This window comes from Artemia sp. Qi Xiang Cuo, chromosome 9, assembly GCF_049724085.1.
Source record: "Artemia sp. Qi Xiang Cuo chromosome 9, ASM4972408v1, whole genome shotgun sequence".
NCBI lineage: Eukaryota > Metazoa > Arthropoda > Branchiopoda > Anostraca > Artemiidae > Artemia > Artemia sp. Qi Xiang Cuo.
In genome coordinates, this window is record NC_142802.1 from 71,227,188 (window position 1) to 71,249,664 (window position 22,477).

The 22,477-nt window shown below is 35.7% G+C and overlaps 1 protein-coding gene across 1 annotated transcript; it reads left to right on the forward strand.

Moving 5' to 3' along the window:
• The first annotated feature begins 1,533 nt into the window (after positions 1–1,533).
• Positions 1,534–9,534, forward strand: mRpL34 (mitochondrial ribosomal protein L34). Its single transcript, XM_089094166.1, has 2 exons — positions 1,534–1,623; positions 9,298–9,534. Exons 1-2 carry the CDS (start codon positions 1,583–1,585, stop codon positions 9,491–9,493), a joined length of 237 nt encoding a protein of 78 aa, XP_088950292.1. The 5' UTR covers positions 1,534–1,582; the 3' UTR covers positions 9,494–9,534.
• The last annotated feature ends 12,943 nt before the right edge of the window (positions 9,535–22,477 follow it).

The following is a 22,477-nucleotide window of genomic DNA, read 5'->3' on the forward strand; positions in this document are numbered from 1 at the left end:
CTTTATTTAATCAGCTTAAAATAGTACACCAATCGGAAAAAAAAAACTAAAAGCTGGAAAACTAAATGTATACTATAGTTCTTTGTTATTGATTTAGGTGGTATTTTGACATTAATATTTTTGAATATCCGGGTAAACTAATGAGATAGGCGTACTTAGACAATTTAAAACTACTATTACCCTTTTTGATGTTTTTTTATATTCTTTCGAAGGATAAAGTTTTGTTATTTATTACTGTACTGTAGGTAGGAATCTTTGAGATCCATAAGTCAAAACCATACGCCAAGGAATTTTATTCTGGACTCTTTTCTGTAATTTTTGCTTTTTCGGTAGACTTTTTGTTTGTTTGTTGTTTGTTTGATACACTCCAGGGCGACCTGCCATTGTGCGAGTCTCCCCAATTTTATCAAAGCCTTTCAGGGTGAAAAGCGTTCCATGTCATTTTCAGCTATCTAACTGTCGTTCTATCAATGTTTTTAAACTGATTTTCTCTGGATTCTCTCTCGTTCGTATTCAAGGGAATCAAAAACCAATACAATTTATGTCGCTTCAAAACGGAAATGACATAATCGGCTACCGGTTTAGTTGTAAAAGTATGTAAATTAGAAAAAGTGCACCTCAAATTAGACTAGGGCTGCCAAGAAAATGAAACCTTATATATCATGCAATAATTAGCTTAAAAAAATAACATTGTGTCAAGAGTCTTCAGGTCAGGCAAATAATACAAATTAAAAAGTAAGATGAAAAATATGTAGTCACAATTAAAAAAAGTCGCACTTAAAAGGCTTTAATCTTCCTCGGCCTCATCTGAATTCAAAGTATCCACTAGTGTGAAATTCTGACAAAAGGGATCTACTTGTTTACAGTGCTTGATAGCCCGAGTCAAATTGCTAGGGATCACTCAGTCATGTAGTCCACTTGACGACCTGAGAACAAGTTGCTTCGTTTTCATCAGGGACAAAACACTTGAGACATTTAGCCAATTCCAGTTTTTAGTTTTGATGACCAACAAAATCAAGAGCTGTCTCTCTGCTCCAGCACTTGAATGGGGCAAGCTGCAGAGAGTCAGAGAAAGAACTGGGGCAATTATGGAAAAAGTTCGTTTCCAGCAGCGTCTTTAAAAAGAGACAAGTCTAACTAACAGACGCAGCAGCTGTTGTGAGAGTCTAGGAAAACTTTCGTAAAACAAATTAAGCCGGCATACCAGTCCTGATTTTAAATAGTTTGCCTTTCAAAGCGAGTATCAAGAAGAAGCCAAGAGAAAAATAGAGATAATTACGCGCTAGGGTTGACACAAAATCGCAGAAATGAGAGTAATTGTAGCATAATATATAACGTAATCGAGATCAGATTTTGTAATGAATGGACCCTAATTCCCCCCCTCCCGAATTCACGGAAAATAACAAAAGTTTTGTTTATTACAGATCATGACTTTTTACTAGATTTCGGAAAATTTACTAAATCCTCTGAATTTACTAGATTTTTTTTACTAGATCTAGTAAAATCCTACTGACGATGGATCAAAATAAAAGATGGCATTCAAAAAGTAATTTTTTAAATTTCAAAAAGAAGACTCACTAAAATGGAAAGTTTTATCACAAAAGCTGTCATTTTATTCACAAGGTATATCAAGCTATAAGTGTCACTTTATAAATATAATTATTTTATGATTTAGATATTATAAACTAGTTCAGAGGGGGATATAATAACAGAAACGATCTTATTTTTTCCGGCAACTGAGAATGATAGGCTAAATGTACAGTTTTCACTGACTTAAAACTTTCACATAAGATTCTAGATGATGGGCTTATTTCTTGAAAGGTTAATTGAAATCGTTACGAATGGATCCAGAGTTCTAATGATCCCCTGGGAAGTAGCCTACCCTTCTCAATAACTTCCCCGTTCTGTGGGCACTGGCCTTTCATAACCTTTTACTATCATTGTTTTATGAAAGCAGATTTTTGAGAAATAGATTAGTAAAATGGTAAATTTCTACCAAATCATATTATTGACTTACACAAAAAGTGAATATACCACTCGATGCCTTTTTTTATGCTGATTATGAATATAATAATCATTTCTATTGGAAATGAATTTCAGCCCCCCTCCTAGATATGCCAATTCAGGGTATATATTTCTGCATTAGGGGGGGTGGGGGTCGGGGCAAATTTTGTTTCTGATGTGAATGGGAGGTAAGTTTAACCTTTACCCCCACCCCTACTAATGTACAAATATATACCCTGAATTGGCCTAGGGTAAGACACCCAGTAGTTAGTCACCTGCCAATTCTCGGACAGTATCTTTTATACTATTTTAATCATTATCTAAAAAGAGCCATTTATATGTCTGAGTTCAAGCAAAACTTTCATTTGCTAGTAAATTCGAAAATAGAAAGTTCTGTACAAGTGAAACTATTTGAATTAGTAACCTACTTGTTCAGAAATTCTTCATAAATTTTTTGATACAAAAATTAAGTTTCTAGGTGGTATAACATAGTAATTAGAGTAGTTTAAATGTCAAAAGGTTTTCAAAGTGATTAAAGTGTCTTACTACTGGGTGTCTTACCCTATATAGGGGGGGCTGAAATTCATTTTCGATAGAAATTATTATTATATTTGTAATCAGCATAAAAAAAGGGCATTGAATGGTGTATTCACTTTATTTCTAACTCAATAATATGATTTGGTAGAAATTACCAGTAAATTTCTACTTTAGCTACTTTTGGCTATTGGTAAAATTCTACTTTAGCAACTTTTTGCTATCTTGGAAATGGGTTAGGAAAATCAAACTTTCAGGGATGGGTCTACAGGCTGAAGTGTGTCCCGGGAAGGTATTTTGAAGTACCTACCTCCATTCTTTCTCCCTCTAGAGGGTCCTGAAATTTGCCTACATGACAGGTCTAGGCTATACATATTGAAATTTTGACAAAACATTTTAGCTTAATTTTCAGTCATCAGTTTCTTTTTCTCTGGCTTTAGTTCTCAAAATGCAATTTTTGTTATTTGAGCTGAATTTTAAGCCATATCAATAGTTTTTTTTCAAAATTTTGGGCATATCTTTAAAATATTACAAATTGGGATTAAGCAAAGTTGTGAAGTTGAAAACAATTTTGTTGTACTTCATTTAAGTAGAAGATCTATTTTGCAAGGTTTAACTTGTATAACACACATATATTTAAAGGTCATCAAAAGTCAGGACCCTCAAGAGGGAGAAGGAGTAGAGGTAGGTACTCTACTTTAAAATACCTTCCTGGGACATACTTTAGCCTATAGACCCATTTCTGAAAGTTTCATTTTCCTAACCTAACCCCTGGTAAAATTTTACTTTGGCTATCTTGGAAAGGGGTTAGGAATTTCAAAAGGCATTTTCAGTAGTTTCATAATATCTAGAGGACAAAACATAAATTAAAGTAAGCTCAAAATGAGGATAATAACATGAGCTCAAAATCAACAAACTGGACCATCCTATGGGACAAGATAAAGAGAACAACATAAGAGATGTAAATGAATGGGTGAAAATGAACAACCAAGACCATCAAGAGTGACAAGACCAATCTGAGCAGCTAAGGCAAGTGGCATTGAAAAAAAATGTCTGAAGCAATGATGAACAAAATGAAGATTAAAGAAATATATAATTAAAATACTTCAGAAAACAACAAGTCAAAAACAAAATTAAAGAACAAAAAAATATGCTGTTAGAAGATAAGTGGCAGCAAGAATGAAAATGAAGAACAAAGAAATGTGCAGTTAGAAGATATGTGACAACCAGAATATATAAATATGCAGTTTGAAGATAAGCAGCAGTGAGAGTTACAAATTACAGCAGGAATCAGAACATGCCACAAATGAAAGTGAAGAAGAAAGAAATATTACATTAGAAGAACAATGCCATCACAATCTTCAACACCAATAAACTGTGGGACAAAACTAAGTAAAAACATACAAAGATGCCTCAAACCAGGCAAGTGTTGATTACAAGTCATTGGGATCCTTCAATGTCTTATGTATTCACTGTGGAGTCCTCCATTTTGCTGCCTGCTTGGTTGAATTGCATTGCTACCTCCTGAATTTCCAAATGAATTAGTTTGGCCTGCCAATGTGATCACTTGCTCTGTAAACAAATATAAAACTTCAACTCATGTTTTGCTTTAGCTTCTTTCAATATAAGCAATGATCAAACCATCAATAGTTGTAATGTTTTCATTCACTTAAAAATTTAATAGCCTATTTAGAGAGGGCCCTGCAAAAAAATTTCCAATCAGGCCCCAGACCTAGTCAATCCAGCCCTGGGTCTTCAAAAGTCGGTGCCCTCTAGAGAGAGAAGGGATGGAGGTAGATGCTTCAAAATGTGTTCCTAGGAGATCATTAAGGCTATTTGTGCATTCCTTAGAGTTTCATTAACCTAACTTCATTATAGGGGCAGATCTATGTTTTTTTTTTTTAAGGGAAAGCTTAACTAAGAAATTATTTAGAAAAAAACAGGCCCAGGTTTGGTGTTTAAAAATTAACAATAAGCTACAAATCCTTATGGAGTAGATGGAGTAGCCTAAATGGGTTGAAATTGCAAAGTATGTAACAATTACCAAAAATGCTCCTTTCATGTCAATTTTCAGAAAAAATGTCAATCTATTTATTCAATTTTCCCATTTATGCAGAGGGAGCATTCTAGGTTCTTTAAATGGGAAGAAAAAAATTATTGCTACAGTAAGGTAGCAGCCAAGGAAAATGTCAAAACAACATTTTTGCAACAGTCTGGCCAAATATTGTAGTCCTCTAATGGCAAAAAGAACTATTCAAATACTTTTATTCTTTATATGTACTTCTGGAAGATTTCTAAAGTTACAAAGAAGAAAGCCATGTACAGCATATTTTATAGATAAGCCTATAATATCATTTTTTTTAAACTCCCATTGTGGCACATCATTCAGTCTATATCAAAGAGGTACAAACTTATAGGTTCTTTTCCATTTCTGAATTCAGAGCTGCTCTCATTGAAGTCAATCATACAGGGACCAGTGTGTTTGCATACTATTTTTTTAAGTTCATATTTTGTTGTTTTCATAGTTGGTCTTCTTTTTCTTCTGTAAATCGATAAAAGTTAAATGAATAATTATGAAAATGTTTAGCTCTTAGAAAGATACTCCTTTAAAACTGGACAAAAGGGATGCAAGTTCTGTCATTTCTGTTGTCTCAATGTTTACAGCTGAATATGGTCTTCAAACAGGAACTGTTGGATAACATAGTTTGTTGTAAATAATATACCAGAAGAATGTATTTTTTCTACTGTATATAAACTGCTTGCATTGGTGTTTTAAATGTAGTAATTTTTCAAGCTTACATATTACCAACAAACACATTGACTTATAGCATTAATATTTCTGCATGAGTCACCATACCTGCTGACTTAATCTTTTTTCATTGATTTTACTTTCTGGATACTGCCAAATTAAATTTCAGAAAGTAATTGATAATTGCTCATTCTGATTGGTCAGCAATTTCTGGTCTGCAAAAAAAAGATACTACCTAACTGAATTATTTTCATTTTGGTGTTTCAAGTTGAATACTTAGTCCTTTCTAGTTCAGTCTGTGTTAAGCTGCTATTTTTAGGCCTGTGTGACAATCTGGTGAATAAAAGTGTGTCATAATTCCTAAACCCACGTTTGGTTATTTCTTAACCCATTTTAGAGATAGGAAAAGGGATTCTTAGGCAAGTTCTTAGTATATTTTGAAGTCTGGTACCTACATTTACCAATTTTGGTGGATAATGGCTCCACACCTCTCAATAGAGACCATCCACAGGCATTTGATTCAGCTTATAGAAAATTGTTATTCAAGGTTTAGATTCTTGTATTCAGTTTCTCATATGCTACAACAAAAAAGGGGAAGAAGAAAACAAAAGAGGACACACATCACTGCTTCCCATACAAAAAAGGGATTTTCCTTGTTACTGAAAAAGGGGACTGTAATTCTTCTGAATGGGATTTTTAGTAAGGGTGATTCTAATGGTGTAGTTTTTTTTTTCAATCCAACAAAAGTTTCTTGGTGTCTCAGGCTATTTTTTTAAATTCCCATAAATTTTTTGTTGCAATAAACATTCCTGAATCGGTTTCAAATTCTGATTGTTCCTCACTTGACAGTTTTATTTTCGAAACGGATTGTTAAGTTTTTTGGTTACTGTGGGCTAAAGTTTGTTCTATACTAGGTTGCATCTGATGCTGCAATGATGAGGACCTGCCAGATATGTACATTAAAGTGATCATTGTTATTCTTGAGAATAATGTTACTATGGTTAACATAGGAAGTAAGGCTAGCTGTTGGTTTGGTGTGGAATCAAGAGTTAGTACAGGCTATGTCCTATACCTATTTATATGGATTGCTATCATGGCAATACAAAATGAAAAATTTAGTTCTAGTTCACCTAAACAAAACTGACCTATACACCACATAAACAAAAATGCACCAACTACAAAACCTGTTTCTATGCTCCATTGCTAGTCAGAGAAATAATTCTAGTCTTTCCTTACTCTTAAACGCTCATCCCTGACCATACTTGCCAGTCATCTCTCATCAGACCTACAATCTCCATATACTTCTTTTCATAATTAACTCAATTCTTCACAATCACCCATCATATGCCCACCTTTTCATATATATCTCAAAACATTGTCTCTATATTCTCTCGATTTTTTTATTTTTCAAATTTTGTAATCAACTGAATCATGAACAGAGGAAGGAAACTCTTCCTAAGACAAAAGCCCTAATATCTAGTATATGAAAATCAACACTCATGTCATAGGTGTCTATGAACTTCACTTTACTGACTACTTTACTTTGAATTTTTTTCAAAATGAAGTAATTTTAAAGTGAGGCTTTCAGTGATTTGTACTTTTTGATTAAAAAAAACTTATATGAGATGAAAGTAAAGAGCAACATTAAAACTCAAAACGAACAGATTTTATCCTGTATATGAAGGGTGGCTTCAGCCCAAGGTCTTTGCTTTAAAGTTTAATTTATGATTAACTGAAAGTATTTTAGAGAGGCAAATGTATTATGAACTTTACTTTACTTACTTTGATTTGAACTTTGTTTTAAAGTTAAGAAATTTTGAAGTGAGGCTTTGAGTGATTTTGTGCTTTTTGAGCAATTTGGATCAATTCTGAGAAACCTGACACTTGTTTTTATAACTGTTTTTGATTATGATTATTTGATATTGATTGAACTTCAAAAACAAAAGTCTTAGAGGATCATTTGTATATTGTACATAGGCTAACAAAGACAGCTTGATGTTATTGATACACATTTGCTGTTATTTATTTTTATTCACCCATGATGTCTGTCAACTTACCTGCAAACGATTATAAAACAGGGAGCTTTAAACCAACAGTGCAGAAAAAATAGAATTTACACTGAATATTTGACCCATATCTCCAAGGCTCTTTGTCAGCAGCACCAAAGGGATTACAAAAAGACCAAGTAAAATAACATACCATGCTATAAAGGATCTTCTACCACCACCACCCCCAAATAAAATAGAAAAATTGTAGTTTAAAATCAATTTCTTTTTGAGAAACTGCCTTTTCTGTCCCCAAGAAATAGCCTTGGACAACCCCTTCATTCCTAAAAGTTTACAAAAAGAACTAATCATAGAAGAAAAAATTGTCAGTCAGTGTAATGTTGTTTTTTTTCTTTTGTTTTAACATAGAGAATTTGGAGACATGCATTTATCTAACACATTTTCTTTTCATTTTCTTTTTTTCTTGGACAGAATTCAGAAGAATATATCTTGTCTTACGATTTTGCAGAAAAGGATGTTGACAAGTAGGATTTGTTGCTTTTTCCACTGAATCCAAAAACCTTTGGCCACATGCTGTTCTAAGAACCAAGAACCACTTGGCCACATGCTGTTCTAAGAACCAAGAGCACTGTAAAGATCCAACCGTTAATCATGATGCATGAAAACTCATTTGGTCATCTATTGGGTGCAGCCAGTGTGTTCTTAAAACTTATTTATTCTCCCTCCTCAGAATTTGAGCTACATATGGCCTTGTGTCATTTTGTGTAGCTTTTAGATATTTAGCTATCACTTTAAATCACACTAAAATTAACATAAAGTAATATTTCACATTCCTTATTTAAAAATGTGTCAAGCTCTACCAATACATAGTGGAGACAGGGGAGGGGGATGTTAAAGATAAAACTTTTAGGGTTTTGGCTCAAAGGACCATCCTCCAGAAGAGTTGTAAATTTTTGGCATAAAAATATACTTCTTTCATGTTTCAATTCCTCCCTATCTCTTTTTTTTAATCTTATGATACACTCCTAAGTGTTAGACCTTCGTTTAATTGTGTTGTGTTTTCTTCTTTTTTTTGCTATCTTTTGTTTTTCTGTGAACCTTGGTCTCTGTTACATAAACTGTTATGTTTTCAGGCTGTCTTGAAAATTATTTATTCTTTTTTTTTTACTATGAACGGGTAGTTGACAGGCTGCTAAGAGCCTGACTGAACAAGTCATTGGAAAACTGACACCTGTCTACTAATCCATTCTCAAAATAAAAGGAACTGACGAGTTTTTATATAAAATTATTTAAAGTTACATCCAAATTTTTCTTTCAAAGGAAAAAAACTTTCAAAGAAACTTCTTCAAAGAAAATTTAATATTCGTTCGGTACCTTTAGAAGGATTGTAAAAAAATTCTTATCTCTGGTTAATTAATTTAAGTTTCTATTTAGTTATTCTATCATTATTTCATTATCATTATTTCTTCAACGCCCATGTGGGGTTGACGTCTCAAGTCCAAATCGGAATTTTGGGCTGGTTTGATAACAAACAATGTAAAGCAATTTGCACTGCTGGATTTTCAGAAGGTAGTCATGGATAGGTGTTTGAGATTTTTTCTTGTTTTATTGTCTTTTCTTTTGCTTTCGTTTTCATTCTCCCAAAAATTCCGGCCATAGAGCCTTGTAGGGAGCTATTTGATGCTGAATGTTTTTGCTGATGTTATTATGAGTGTGTATTTTCTTGTTATTTTTTTTCTTGTTTGGTTTTCCTTTCTCTCTCTGTATTCCGGCCATAGAGCCTGCGGGAGGGGGGGGGGTATTTGATATTCATTGTTTCTGCTGACAATTAATACTGTATGCATATTTGTTGTTTGTTTCTTTTTGTCGGAATAAATCTTACCTAAGCTATAATTTTAATTATTTAATAGCTTATTCACCTTATGAATTGTTTTTCCTATGTTTATTGTTTTCTTTTCTTGTGCTTATATTTGGCCAAAAGGTTAAGTGCCTTTTGTTTTCTAGGAGAAACCCTATACTGGTACAGGCTACCAATTTCTCAACCTCTTCTATATGTTCAAAGATAAGAGACCATTTTCCAAGACCCAGTGAGGTTAAAAGAATTCGTAAACATGGTTGGAACACCCGTATGAGTACACCATCTGGTCGCGAAGTCTTAAGAAGAAGATATCTGAAGGGTCGTTATGTATTGTCTCATTAATTTTGTTGAAATTACCAAAAAGAAACTTCGATAGAATCAGATTTTTGTTCTTATTTGAATTTTTTTTATCGAAGTTATAGATTTTAGGAACCATTAGCTTATTCTATTTATTGTTTCATAATTTCTTTTCCAGCTTCTGGGAAAGGAATAGTCAGTTGGTTCTGAGTTGCTATAGGATCACATCACACTATTGTATACATTCTACTTTGATGGTTTTTTTGTGGAGTAGCTATTGCATGTATTGCTTTGACTTTAGTTATATTTTGGTTTTAGCTTCCTTTTTTGATTGTTTCAATTCTGTCCCCTTGTCAACGCTGAGGACGATAAATAGATGTTTGAATAGGGATAAATCCTCTATTAGACAGTGATAATAACATTCACAAAATTTACTGGATATTTCGATTACATGTACAGTTACCGTCAGCAGCAGAAATAATAAAATAAAACAATTAAGACAAATGATATATATACAAAAAAATTACATCTTTTAATGGCCCCCTATTTTTTTTTCAATGCAACACCGGATGCAAATCTCCTTGACCTTCCAGGCTCCGGCTCGTTAGGTTTATTTGAACCAACAAATGAGTAGAGGTTAAACGCCTTGGGAGAAATGAACCTTACTTTATCTGACTTCAATAAATTATCATAAATAGAGTTCAAGCCAAATTCACAATTTTAGTTTTGTGCTTTTGTTTTAAGGTTTGGTTTTTGATATTTTTATCAGTTTTATTCTTCACTGAGGACGGTCAAGTGGAGCTCTTGACCGAAATATTTGCATAATTTTTAAATTTTTTCACCGGCTGTTAAATTGTCCTCGTTTTCTTCCTTTCTTTGTGATTTTATGTTTTATTATGTTACCCTTTCACCGTTACTAAGAAGGGGTCGTCCAATTTTAGTTTTGTGTTTTTATTTTAAGGTTTGGTCTTTTATATTTTTATCAGTTTTATTCTGCACTGAGGACGGTCAAGTCGAGCTTTTGACCGAAATATTTGCATAATTTTTCAATTTTTTCACTGGCTGTTAATTGTCCTCGTTTTCTTCCTTTCTTCGCGATTTTATGTTTTATCATGATTAGCCAGTGTGGTCTCAGAAATTATTTATGAAATTATTAAAGCTGAGGACACCAATTTGTATCCAGATGAAACACAAGTTTATTTGATTTTCTTGTTATAAATTTTAGTGAATTGTCATTACAAAATAAAATTAAGTGAATGTTGCTAAGAAACAAAAAAAAACCTTCAATTGCCTGAAAAAAGATAAAAAAACTACTAAAGTTTTGTCTTAAGTAAGTTGTCATTACATTAAAAACATTACGTGAATGTGGTGAAAAAAAACGTACCCATTGCCTTAAAATATAAAAAATACAAAAGTTTTGTCTTACGTGAATTGTCATTACACAAAACATTAAGTGACTGTTGTTAAGGATAAAAAAAAACCTTTCCATTACCTATGGTGATTCCATGATATCATGACGCCATGATACCTATGATAGCTAATTGGTTACGACATGGAACCTTTGATGACGCCATGATCAGGGCCGAATCGACTAGGTGCGATATATATATATATATATATATATATATATATATATATATATATATATATATATATATATATATATATATATATATATATATAGTATATTTAGACAGGCTGCCAAATATAGATTATCACCGTCGCTTGTCTTCTAACCGCAGGCAATTTGAGCCTTTTCTTTATGTCATGATGGCGCCACAGGTTCAATACAGACACACGGTGAAAAATACAAATTCTGTCTTAAAGTCCTGACATATTTAGATCGTTGTTGTGATCAGTCATCGCTGTTCTTTGTTTTCCAGCCGTAGATTTCATTGTCCATTTTTTTTTCATCTTTACCTCAGAAAGTTTTTTCCATGCCTTTTGCTTTAACAGTTTATATTCATACATCATCTGATTTAATTTCTTAAGGCGTTACAGACAAAAATAGTATATTTTCACGTTTCCAACCACAGATCACTGTTAAAAATTTCGTTTATGTGATTCTCAATGTTGTTTTTCCATGCCATTTTATTTAGCTGTTGCGATTCTCACTTTCAATTGTTTTCTAACCACATTGTTCCTCATTTTCATCAATCAACCCCTTAAACATTTTAAATGACCTTGAACTAGAATTAGCGCCTTTGTGGAATTGCGTTTTTTTTTGTTATTGGACTTTTGCCTTGGCTTGTCTTTTGTCATTATGAAAAACATAATGACGAACCTTTGTTTTTTTTTAACAGAGCTCTGCCCCCCCCTCTCCCCACGTTTTTGGTATTCGTTAAAATTTTCGCCGACAGCGAAAATTTTGCCAGAAATTTTGCAAAATCGGCCGAAATTTAGCAAAAGTCTTGATTTCCGCAGAAAATTTCAGGACGCCCCTGATGGTAAGCATTGATGACCTTATCCATAAGTTTGACAACGTCATTGCAATACTGCAATAATGTATATAAAAATGACGTCACCGACATGAATCTTTTTTTCCAAAATTAAGGCTCTTAACGAATTTTCTCTAACTTTTGACCTATCTTACCGCATGTGTCTTTGTTCTTCATTTTAGTTTTTGATTCATTTTAATACTCGCTGCTGCATGTCTTTCATTCGCATTTGTCTTTCTTCTTCATTTTGGTTTTGGATTACTTCAGACAATTCAGCTTTAGCTTCGCTTTAGCTGTCCGCATTGGTCTTGTCTCATTTCATGGCCCAGGTTGTTGATTTTCACCCATTGTAAATTTAATTTGTTCGAGTCGTTCTACCGATCCTATCACGTTTGATAGTTCAGATGTTTCCAGAGAATCATCATCTGTCATAATTGCAATTTTTCGTTTTTTGGGCCTTCCTACTGACAAAATACAACTGGTTGCGTTCCACGTAGCGAGTTGATTTTATCTAACAAAAAACAAAAACTAATTTAAAACTTTTTAGGTAATTTTCAATTTTGAATTAAAACATTAAAATTATTACTAAGGTACCATAAATATTTTTGCAGTTTACGTGATAAAGTTTAGCGATCGTGAACTCAACTTAAAACAAATTCAACTCTTTTTTTCATGTCTAAAAAGACATTATTTAATCAAGTCTGAATTCTAACAACGATTTCTACTAAGCTTCAAACTTTTGGTTTTCTTTTTTATGGTTTTTGAATTGTTGTAATGCCTTGTCAAAATATATACAAATATATTTGTAATTACCTCTTTTTTGCTCTTTGAGCAATTTAATGTAAACTTTTCCATGCATGAAAATCTTCAATTTTTCCACATAAATGTGACAATGTCAAACCTGTAATAATTGTAAACCTGTTAGGAATTGGACTTGCTTAATAATCAAATATCTTTATATATATATATATATATATATATATATATATATATATATATATATATATATATATATATATATATATATATATATATATATATATATATATATATATATATATATATATATATATATATATATATATATATATATATATATATATATATATGTAGTAGCGGAAGCCCGGCGGCTTTGCCGCCCGGCCCCGGCAGGCTTCTATATAGATTCTTTATATGGATTCTCATTGTCGATTGTCTTCTAACCTTAGACAATTTGTTGTCTTTTCATACTAAAGTATTTTCAAAGATATCTGATTATTAAAGCAAGTCCAAGTTCTAACAACGATACCTGGAGACCAATGGCTACGCGACAGGTTTTTATGTGTTGATTCTCATTGTCAATTGTCTTCTATCCCAGCCTGTTGCCCCAGTCAAGCAACAGGCTGCTTTAAATCATCCTCCAATTTTCGCATTTTCATGTAACCTTAAGCATAGTTGTTTGTGTATCGCAACTTTTCTTCCAAGAGATCCTTTGGATTACGAGAGATCCTATTATTATGAGGATGTGCAAGGTGTTCTTTAACAGCTTCATCAGGGTCTAACAAGTACATTTGGTCATAGAAATGTACTTCAAAATCGCCATCAGGGGTCTAATGGATGTGCCACTACATTGATTTTGTGATAAATTTGTCCAGCTAATTTGAAGCTGAAAACACTACTGTTGGGGTTCCATCCCTGTTTCTTTTCCTTTCAGATAAATGACCTGTTTTCGTTTTCTTAATTACATTTACTTATAGTATAATTTCCAAGGACAGGTTAAATTCTCGTTGCTAAGTTAGACGTGTCGCAATAAGTAAGCTTTGAACCAAGTTCTATTTTTGTAATTCCTGGTTTGGGAGTCATTGAAAGATAAACCTAAGAGGTAGAATTGGGTTTGAATAGGGATGTAGCTGATTGGCTGGGCCAAGCGGAGGTCCACCCCTATGAACAGTTGTGTGAAAAATATTATTTTGTTTTAGTTTGCGCTTAGACCCTGTTCGGGGAGATATATTTATGTGGGATTATTGTGACCCTTTTGGAAGAATACAAGTAAGGTATTTTCTACAAACTGTGTACTAGTCTCCGTAACCCAGGCAGGGTAGGAATAGAGCTACGAGGTACCGTCATTATTATTTTGACAGGGAGGTTTGTTACCTCCAAGGAGAGAGTTAAGAGATTTTCTAGCCGTACCCCAAGGCGGGTACATTTGGCTTAAGAAAGTGGCCATTTGACCACTTGATCGCGTTATCATACCCTGGGACAGGGTATACTGTAAATCGGGTAGTACCAAACCCGATATTTGCAGAACCGGTGTGGTAGACGCGGGAATCACATTATAATTTGGGGCTGGGGCTTTCCCCTTCCAATAAGTGGTGACACCCGTATATTACCACGCCAGTGTCGTTGTGGCCTACCGGTATTACTGCCAGCGGCTGAACGCCACGAACATTGGTGGGAGCCAGAAAAGGTCCTATCAGTAAACCCGATATTTACGGAACCGTTGGGGTAAGAGCGGGAATCCCACTAACATTTGGGCCGACAAGGGGTTTTCCCTTTCGAGTAAGTGGCATAGCAACCTTTTTGCGCCATTTTTGCATCAATAAGTGGCGACACCCGTAATTTACACCCCAATAAGTGGTGGCAGCAACAAAAGGATCTATCAACAGCACTGATAGCAAAAGAATTTTGTGTTTTCGAAGAGACAAGTGATTTAGCCTACAAGAGTAGCCTATTGTGGTTACACATAAAGAAAAAAAAAATACGGAATCAATTAATAGAATTATCAAGATCTATTGCGGGCTGTGCCTTGTGAGATCATAATTGAAAAATTTACGAATCAACATATCGCGCAACTAATTCGTGTGTAAAAATATAGGGCTAAAATTGCTGCGTGTCAAAGCAATTTTTGCGAGAGACCGGAAGTTACAAATAAAAGAATTTTCATTTAGACTGAAGAGGTAATTTCAGTTAACGAAATTCTGAAATTATGTCGGACAGAGATGAGATTAACTCAATATCGAGAAGGGCGAGTGAATCCCATAGAAAAAGTAGGAAAATAGAAAGAAAGGCTAATATGGAGGCCTTTGAGAGAGAGCACCGCGAATATGAGGGGAAAATGCAGGCTGAGAAAGATGAAATTAGAAAGAATAGAAAAGAGGACGGAAAGGCTATAGAGAAAGAGACAATACGGATATAGAACCAACAGATTCAGAAAATGAATTAAGAAGAAATAATGACAGACGAAATCAAAGTAGTCCGAGTAGAAGGAGCAGTGTTGAATTGAGTTCCAGCAGGGGCTCGCGAAGAAGCACTCAAATAGATACAACACAAAAAATATTAAATTTCATGAGAGAAAGAGAAGTAGTGAGAGAAAAAAGAGGAGAAACATAGAAAAGAAAGAGAGAAAGATAGACAAAAAAGAGAGGATAGCTAGAGAGCAGAGAGAAGAGAATATTAGAATAGATAGAGAACGAAAGGAAGAGGCTGATAGGATAGCCGGAGAACGAAAGGAGGAGGAAGATAGAGAACAAAGAGAAAGAGATAGAGTAGCCAAAGAAAAAAAGGAGGAGGCAGACAGAGAGGAAAGAAAATACATAATGGAAATGATTGCAGGGAAAAATTTTCAAACGTATAAGAGAACCGCATGGGTTAGAAGCCCCGAAAAATATAATACTCCGTTAACTAAGGGGGGAGGTGGACCGGCCCATAAAACAAATTGGGAGGCTGCGCCACCCTATCGGAAAAAAGAAATGCTTGATAGTCAAAATGATGATACTCTGGTAAAAATTGATTTCTTGGAGCGTTTTTCTAAAAATTACCATAATAAAGAGGAGAAAGTAACCTATAAAAGATCGAATTGGGCTATAGCACATAATCAAGGAAATATTGACGAGTTTGTGAAATCACATAAAACAGAAGGAAAATCAAACGGAAAGTTTACCAAAATGGTGATTGAATCAGTGAGTCAGCAGACTTTTGTGCGAATGAACCTGACTAAAAAGACGGAAATAGACCATAAAAATAATATTACAACAGTGTTTTATCATGGAGATAAGCACCAATGCCCGTCTGCTTGGGTAAGAATAGAAATTGCAAGGAACGACGGTACAATCCAGAGAAAAACGATAAAGGTAGGCTTAGTACCTACGCTAGCAGTGGATATTTTAGTAGGAGACTTTGGAGATATTGGAAATCGGAAATCCAAATTTCCAAAAAATGGAAAACTTGAGAACACTTTTAACGAGTAGGAGACGCCGAAAAATGGTTGCCAAAATGAAGCGCTGATTGCACCAGAGAAATTGAGACGAATTTTTTTGTACGCGCTTTTCCTCGTACAAATCGAGAAATTTTAGTACAATATGAAAAACCAAATGTCGGAATTCAGTTCCCATTTGATAACGACCTATTTGTTTCGGCGCTAAGAATAAAGAAGACTAAAAGAGAGAAAAGAAATATTAAAAGGAGCTACAATGAAGTTATGCAGTCAAAACGGTGGACACTGGAGTCCAAATCAGATTTAACGATGATTTATTATATTGCGAGAATGAAACAATTAAGAAAAGTACGGATGATAAGAGAAGTATAGAAAAGAGACAACCCTTGGAGATTCACTCTGTAGTGGCGAAAAATAAAAAAATGTTGGATGGGCTGTGTCTTGATAACATAAATAATAAGGGGGAAAAAGAGGTCAAAGGCCCATGGGGAATAAAAGAAGATGGTTACAAGATAGAGATGAATGACCTACAACGGGTTGGGGGAAAGTTGGGAGATATTGAATGTCGAGTCGGATTGGAAAAACTTGGAAAGGAATCTGAGATTGGTATTATTAACTCAAAAGAGGGTTTGCTCCTTTATGAGGGGGAGGAAGCCCTTGGGGAAGATCCCCTGCGTGAAGTCGCGAAAGATAGCCCTTTTCCTCAATGCAGAACTGGCGGACAAGTTGTGATCCCTTTACCGAGATTTTGCCTCACTCTGATCTTGAGTCCTTGGGGGATACTCTCTCCCAGTCACTTCATACTTCACCCAAACCTTTGTCCAGTAATCCTATTCATAGCTGTTATTCTTCATGGGAATCGACAATTATATCCAGCAAATTCTATTCAGTGGGAGATGTATCTAAGTTTCATCTTCAATTAGCATCAACGCATATTCTTCATTTAATTATCCCAGGGTCGGGAACCCAGAAAAAAGGCGATTTATGGTTCGCTCAAAATTTTACTTCATTCCCACTACCCTTATCGTTTTCACAGGCCTTTGCATTTTCGGCCTTAGATTATTTCAAATTATGCCAAGGGGCAATTTACTTTTTGATTGAGATGTGAGGTTGTTTCCACAGATAGAAATTAAGAGGCTAGTGCAGCCAATTTTTTTTGATGGCTGGCATCATGATATGTGCCAGAAACTGATTCTCTGCTCCTCTCAAATGTAAATTCGGGAGAACGAGAAATTTTTTTTTTTTTTGATTGTGCTACGCACAATGATTGTCTACGAATCTTGGGCACTTCAACTTTCAAAACCTAATGCGGATGATATACAATTTAGACCATGGTGGTCCTACAGTAGAGACGTGTCGATGACGACCGATCCAGAGCCAAGCGGTGGAAGAGAGAAGGCAAATGGATTTTTTAAAGTTGAATTTGTGTGGTTATGATTGCAAGGGTGGACCACAATAGCACATGGGAGGTCCTCTATCTTACAGGGGGAGGTGCTGGGGTTCCACCCCTGCTTCTTTTCCTTTCAGATAAATGACTTATGTTCGTTTTCTTAATTACATTTTCTTATAGTATAGTTTCAAAAGATAGGTTAAATTCTCGTTGCTAAGTTAGACGTGTCGCAATAAGTAAGCTTTGAACCAAGTTTATTTTTGTACTTCCTGGTTTGGGAGTCATTGAAAGATAAATCTAAGAGGTAGAATTGGGTTTGAATGGGGATGTAGCTGATTGGCTGGGTCAAGCGGAGGTCCACCCCTCTGAACAGTTGTGTGAAAAATATTATTTTGTTTTAGTGTGTGCTTAGACCCTGTTCAGAGATATAGATTTATGAGGGATTATTGTGACCTTTTTGGAAGAATACAAGTTAGTTATTTTTTCCAAACTATGTACTATTTTTCGTAGCACAGGCAGGGTAGGAATAGAGCTACGAGGTACCGTCATTATTATACTGACAGAGAGGTTTGTTACCTCCAAGGAGAGGGTTAAGTGATTTTCTAGCTGTAACCCAAGGCGGGTACATTTGGCCTTAGAAAGTGGCCATTTGACCACTCGATCGCGTTATCATACCCTGGGACAGGGTATACTGTAAATCGGGTAGTACCAAACCCGATATTTGCAGAACCGGTGAGGTAGACGCGGGAATCACATTATAATTTGGGGCCGGGGCTTTCCCCTCCAATAAGTGGTGACACCCGTATATTACCACGCCAGTGGCGTTGTGGCCTACCGGTATTACTGCCAGCGGCTAAACGCCACGAACATTGGTGGGAGCCAGAAAAGGTCCTATCAGTAAATCCGATATTTACGGAACCGTTTGGGTAAGAGCGGGAATCCCACTAACATTTGGGCCGACAAGGGGTTCTCCCCTTTGAGTAAGTGGCATAGCAACCTTTTTGCGCCATTTTTGCATCAATAAGTGGTGACACCCGTACTTACACACCAATAACTACGACTATTGATGGTTCGACCATCACTTACGTTGAATGAAGTTAAAGCAAAACGTGAGTTCAAGTTTTGTATTTGTGTACGGAGTTCTTTAGAGAGCAAATGATGTCCTATAACAGGCCAAGCCAATTTATTTGTAAAATGTGGAGATGGCAATCCAATTCTACCAAGCAGGCAGTAACCTCCCAACAAATCTTTTTTGTTGCCTACTTTTCAAGCAGAAAAATGGAGGACTCCATAGTGAATTCATTACATAGTGAGTTCAGTACTGAACTAGCGCTTCTCAAGACAAGACATCTATTTTACTTCGTGATAGTTCTCAACTACGAAATCCGGTTTTATATCAATTATTGCACTGTTGATTCCGGGACCCCTCATATTTAGATTTTATGAAGAAAGGGGCCCATGCTCGTAAGTTTCTTTGAAATATCATTTTGATGAGTTGAGGAAAGAAGCGAGCGTAGAGTATATTTAGCGGTATATTAATTACCCATATAATATAATTAGTGATGTCTCTCACGAAAAAGTATTTCGATGAGCGTATGGACAATTTAGAGCAACTGGTAGAAAATCTTCGTACGGAGAATGCAGCGTTGAAACAAGAGAACGCTGACTTGAAAGTCTGCACTTGTGACAGTTAAAAATCAGGTTTTAAGAACTGAATTGTATGTTAAACGCAAGAATCTTCTTATGTAACAATTCCTAACAAGGAAAATGAAAATATTGAAGAAATCGTTAATGAGTTTTTGTCAGAAATGTCGGTACGGAACTACAGGGATAATAAGATCACGGCCATCTATACACTTAGAAGCAAGGCTAAAAGTCCCAGGAAGCAAAATTCTCGTGCGGCATCGGACCCTATTCTTTTATCTGTTCTAAATCTTCGACATAAAGATAATATTATGGATTGTGTTGGTAAGCTAAGAAATACAGGGAAAAACGTCAGTATTGACCTTCCATTCGAGCTGGCTAAACGTCGGAAAGAACTTTTGAGTACGGCTTATAATTTAAGAAATTGTAAAGTTGCCTCCGATAAAGTGTCTCATACCAAAGTGGTTCAGAAGGGGACTAGGTTATGGCAAGAATCTAAAAGGCTAGAATTCTGATTTCGGTTCTGACTCATGATTATTAGTGAGTGCTCGCTTCCGCTTAATATATTATATCTTCAAAAAATGTGCTGTTCGTTAATGTTATTTGTCTTTTTGTATTTTTCCCTTTTATTTGTCTTTCTTTACCCTCAGTATTTACACCTTCCTGTGCCATTTTACTGTCTATTTTTTGTTTCAGAGCAAAATAATTGAGTTCGTGTCATAGCCTTTTTAATTTGGATTAAGAGGTTGACGTCACTGGTGTTCACGCGACTACAGGTTGGCTCTCTGTCACATGCATCGGTAAGTAATTATGGTTGAGAATGATGCTCTGTTGGGGATTAACGCTGACACAACACTAGGAAAATTAAATGATTATGAATTTGGGAGAATTAATTTTAATGAAATTGTAAATAATCCGGTTTTTAAAGCCCCCAATATGAATTTCTATGAAAATTTTGAGAATATTATTGATAGTATGTTTGTGGAGGAGCTGAGTCTTTGGGAGTCTGGAACTCGGTGGGGTGATGCATTGTCGTTAGTGCATCTAAAGGTTCAGGACTTAAAGTCTTCGTTTGATGATATTCAATTATTATGTAGGACTTCGTGCCCTGCAATTATCGATTTTCGTGAAACATATTTGAGCCAGAAAAATCAGGTACTTTTGGATGTTACCAGTTATATGTCGATATTTCTTAACCGCAAGATTTCTTGGACTCGGATTTTACATTCGAAATAATTTTCAGGCTGTACTAAGACATGATTTATGTATAAATAATGAAAAGGTATTTGAGTCACTTTTTATAGAAGTCCCAATCAACGCTAAGGAATGGGTAATAATTGGTGAAGTATATCGTTCTCCAAGTTGGTCTATAACTCAATTTATGGAAATATTAGGAGATGTTCTTGGAAAAGTCATTGCTGAAAATTCTGAAGTTATATTGATGGGTGACTTTAACCTTTACCTTGCGGAACCGTCATCTAGACATGCTTCTGATCTTTTGTTGTTACTAATTTTGTATGGATTAGCTCCTTGTATAAACATACCGACAAGGATTCCGAACCAGTCAGCAACATTAATTGACAATGTTTTTTCATCATTGTCAATGATGAAAAACATTGTCATAATAAACACTCTATTAAGAACGAAGTACTGCTTTATGATACTTCCGACCATTTGCCAGTTGCAGCGTTGTTTCCAATCCTCCAAAATCCTCAACGATTAGTCCCCCAGGATACACCGAGATTCTGTTGCTCACCAGTGGAGCTGGATAGACTGAAAGAGCATCTGAGTACATCTTCATGGGACTTTTCATTACCAGAAAATATTGATTTGGGCAATTATAACGATATATTCGGCCAGTTTTATGACACTATTAAGGAAAAATTCACGTCTTATTGTCTAAAAGCTCCTTTAAGGAATCCTTGATCAAAAAGATCAACACCCATATCTCCCTGGTTAACATCGGGAGTCCTCAAGTCAATAAATAGGAAGCAGAACCGTTGGAAAAAGTACAACAACAGACCAGGTGATGCTAAATCAGAAGCATTTTAGTTGTATAGTAATATGCTGAAATCAATTATTCGGTGAGCTAAAACAGTTTATTTTAGAAAGAGATTTGTTTATTGTGGTAAAAATATAAAGAAAACGTGGGACGTGAGTAAGGAATTTACTTGGCTATCCAGGGAAATCAAAGGTATACCCAAGTCTCTTATGGTATACGATCAGCTTATCACAGAAAAAGGCCAAGTACGACGTCATTTGAGCAAATTCTTTGCGGAGATAGGGAAAAAAACTGCTAATAGCGTTTCCTACTGCTCGGTGTCACAGACTTGGAAGCAGTTCCTAGGCCCTGCGTGCTTAAAATCAATGGTTTTTGAGGACGTTAAGGTGCAGGAAATTACAAATATTGTTTTGTCTTTAAAGAATTCTTTAACAGGTTTTGACAAAATTTCTGCTAAAGTAATTAAAGATATTTTGCCGATGACTTGGCCATTCTGGCGGACTCCATGGAGCAGTTGCTGGAAGCGCTTCGAATCCTACGAGAAGAGGCTGCAAAAGTAGGACTGCAGATAAATTGGACTAAAACGAAAATTATGGCCATTGACCCATCCTCTCCTGCTGCCAATCCTTCAGTTAGCCTGGATAGCACCACTAGCATCGAAGTTGTCCAAAGGTTCACCTACCTGGGCTCCATAATTTCTTCAGATGGCTCGCTTCTTTCTGAACTACAAGCGAGAATATCCAAAGCGCCTTCTGCCATGGGCAGACTGAACCGTCACCTCTGGCAAAAACCGAACATCAGTCGCACAACGAAGCTGTGGATTTTCAACGCCCTCGTCGGCTCTGTGATGCTCTATGGAGCTGAGACGTGGCAAGCTTCAGCCGCAACCCTCAAGGCAATTGATGTCTTTCAGTCGAAGAGCCTGAGGAGGATCGAAGGTCTACGATGGTTCGACTTTGTCAGCAATGAGAAGCTGCTGCAGCTCACCAAGCAGTCTCGGTTTTCGACCCAAGCAGCCGAGCGAACACTACGATGGTTCGGCAACCTACTTCGAATGCTTCCACACATACCTGCGAAAACGATCCATGACTTCGACCCTGTCAAAGCCGGTTGGAAGCGACCTCGCGGCCGACCGAAGAAACGATGGTCTGACAGCCTATACGAGTTCTTGGCGATGGCAAATATCAGGTTGAGCGATGTGCAAACGCTTGCCATGGACCGAAGTGGATGGAGGAGGCAGACGTCACTCTCTACGCCGAGCAGTGCCCGGCAGGAGACATAAGTCAAGCAAGTCAATTAAAGATATCCTTCCATCGATTATCACCTCACTTTGCCATTTGATTAATAGGTCATTTCAACTAGG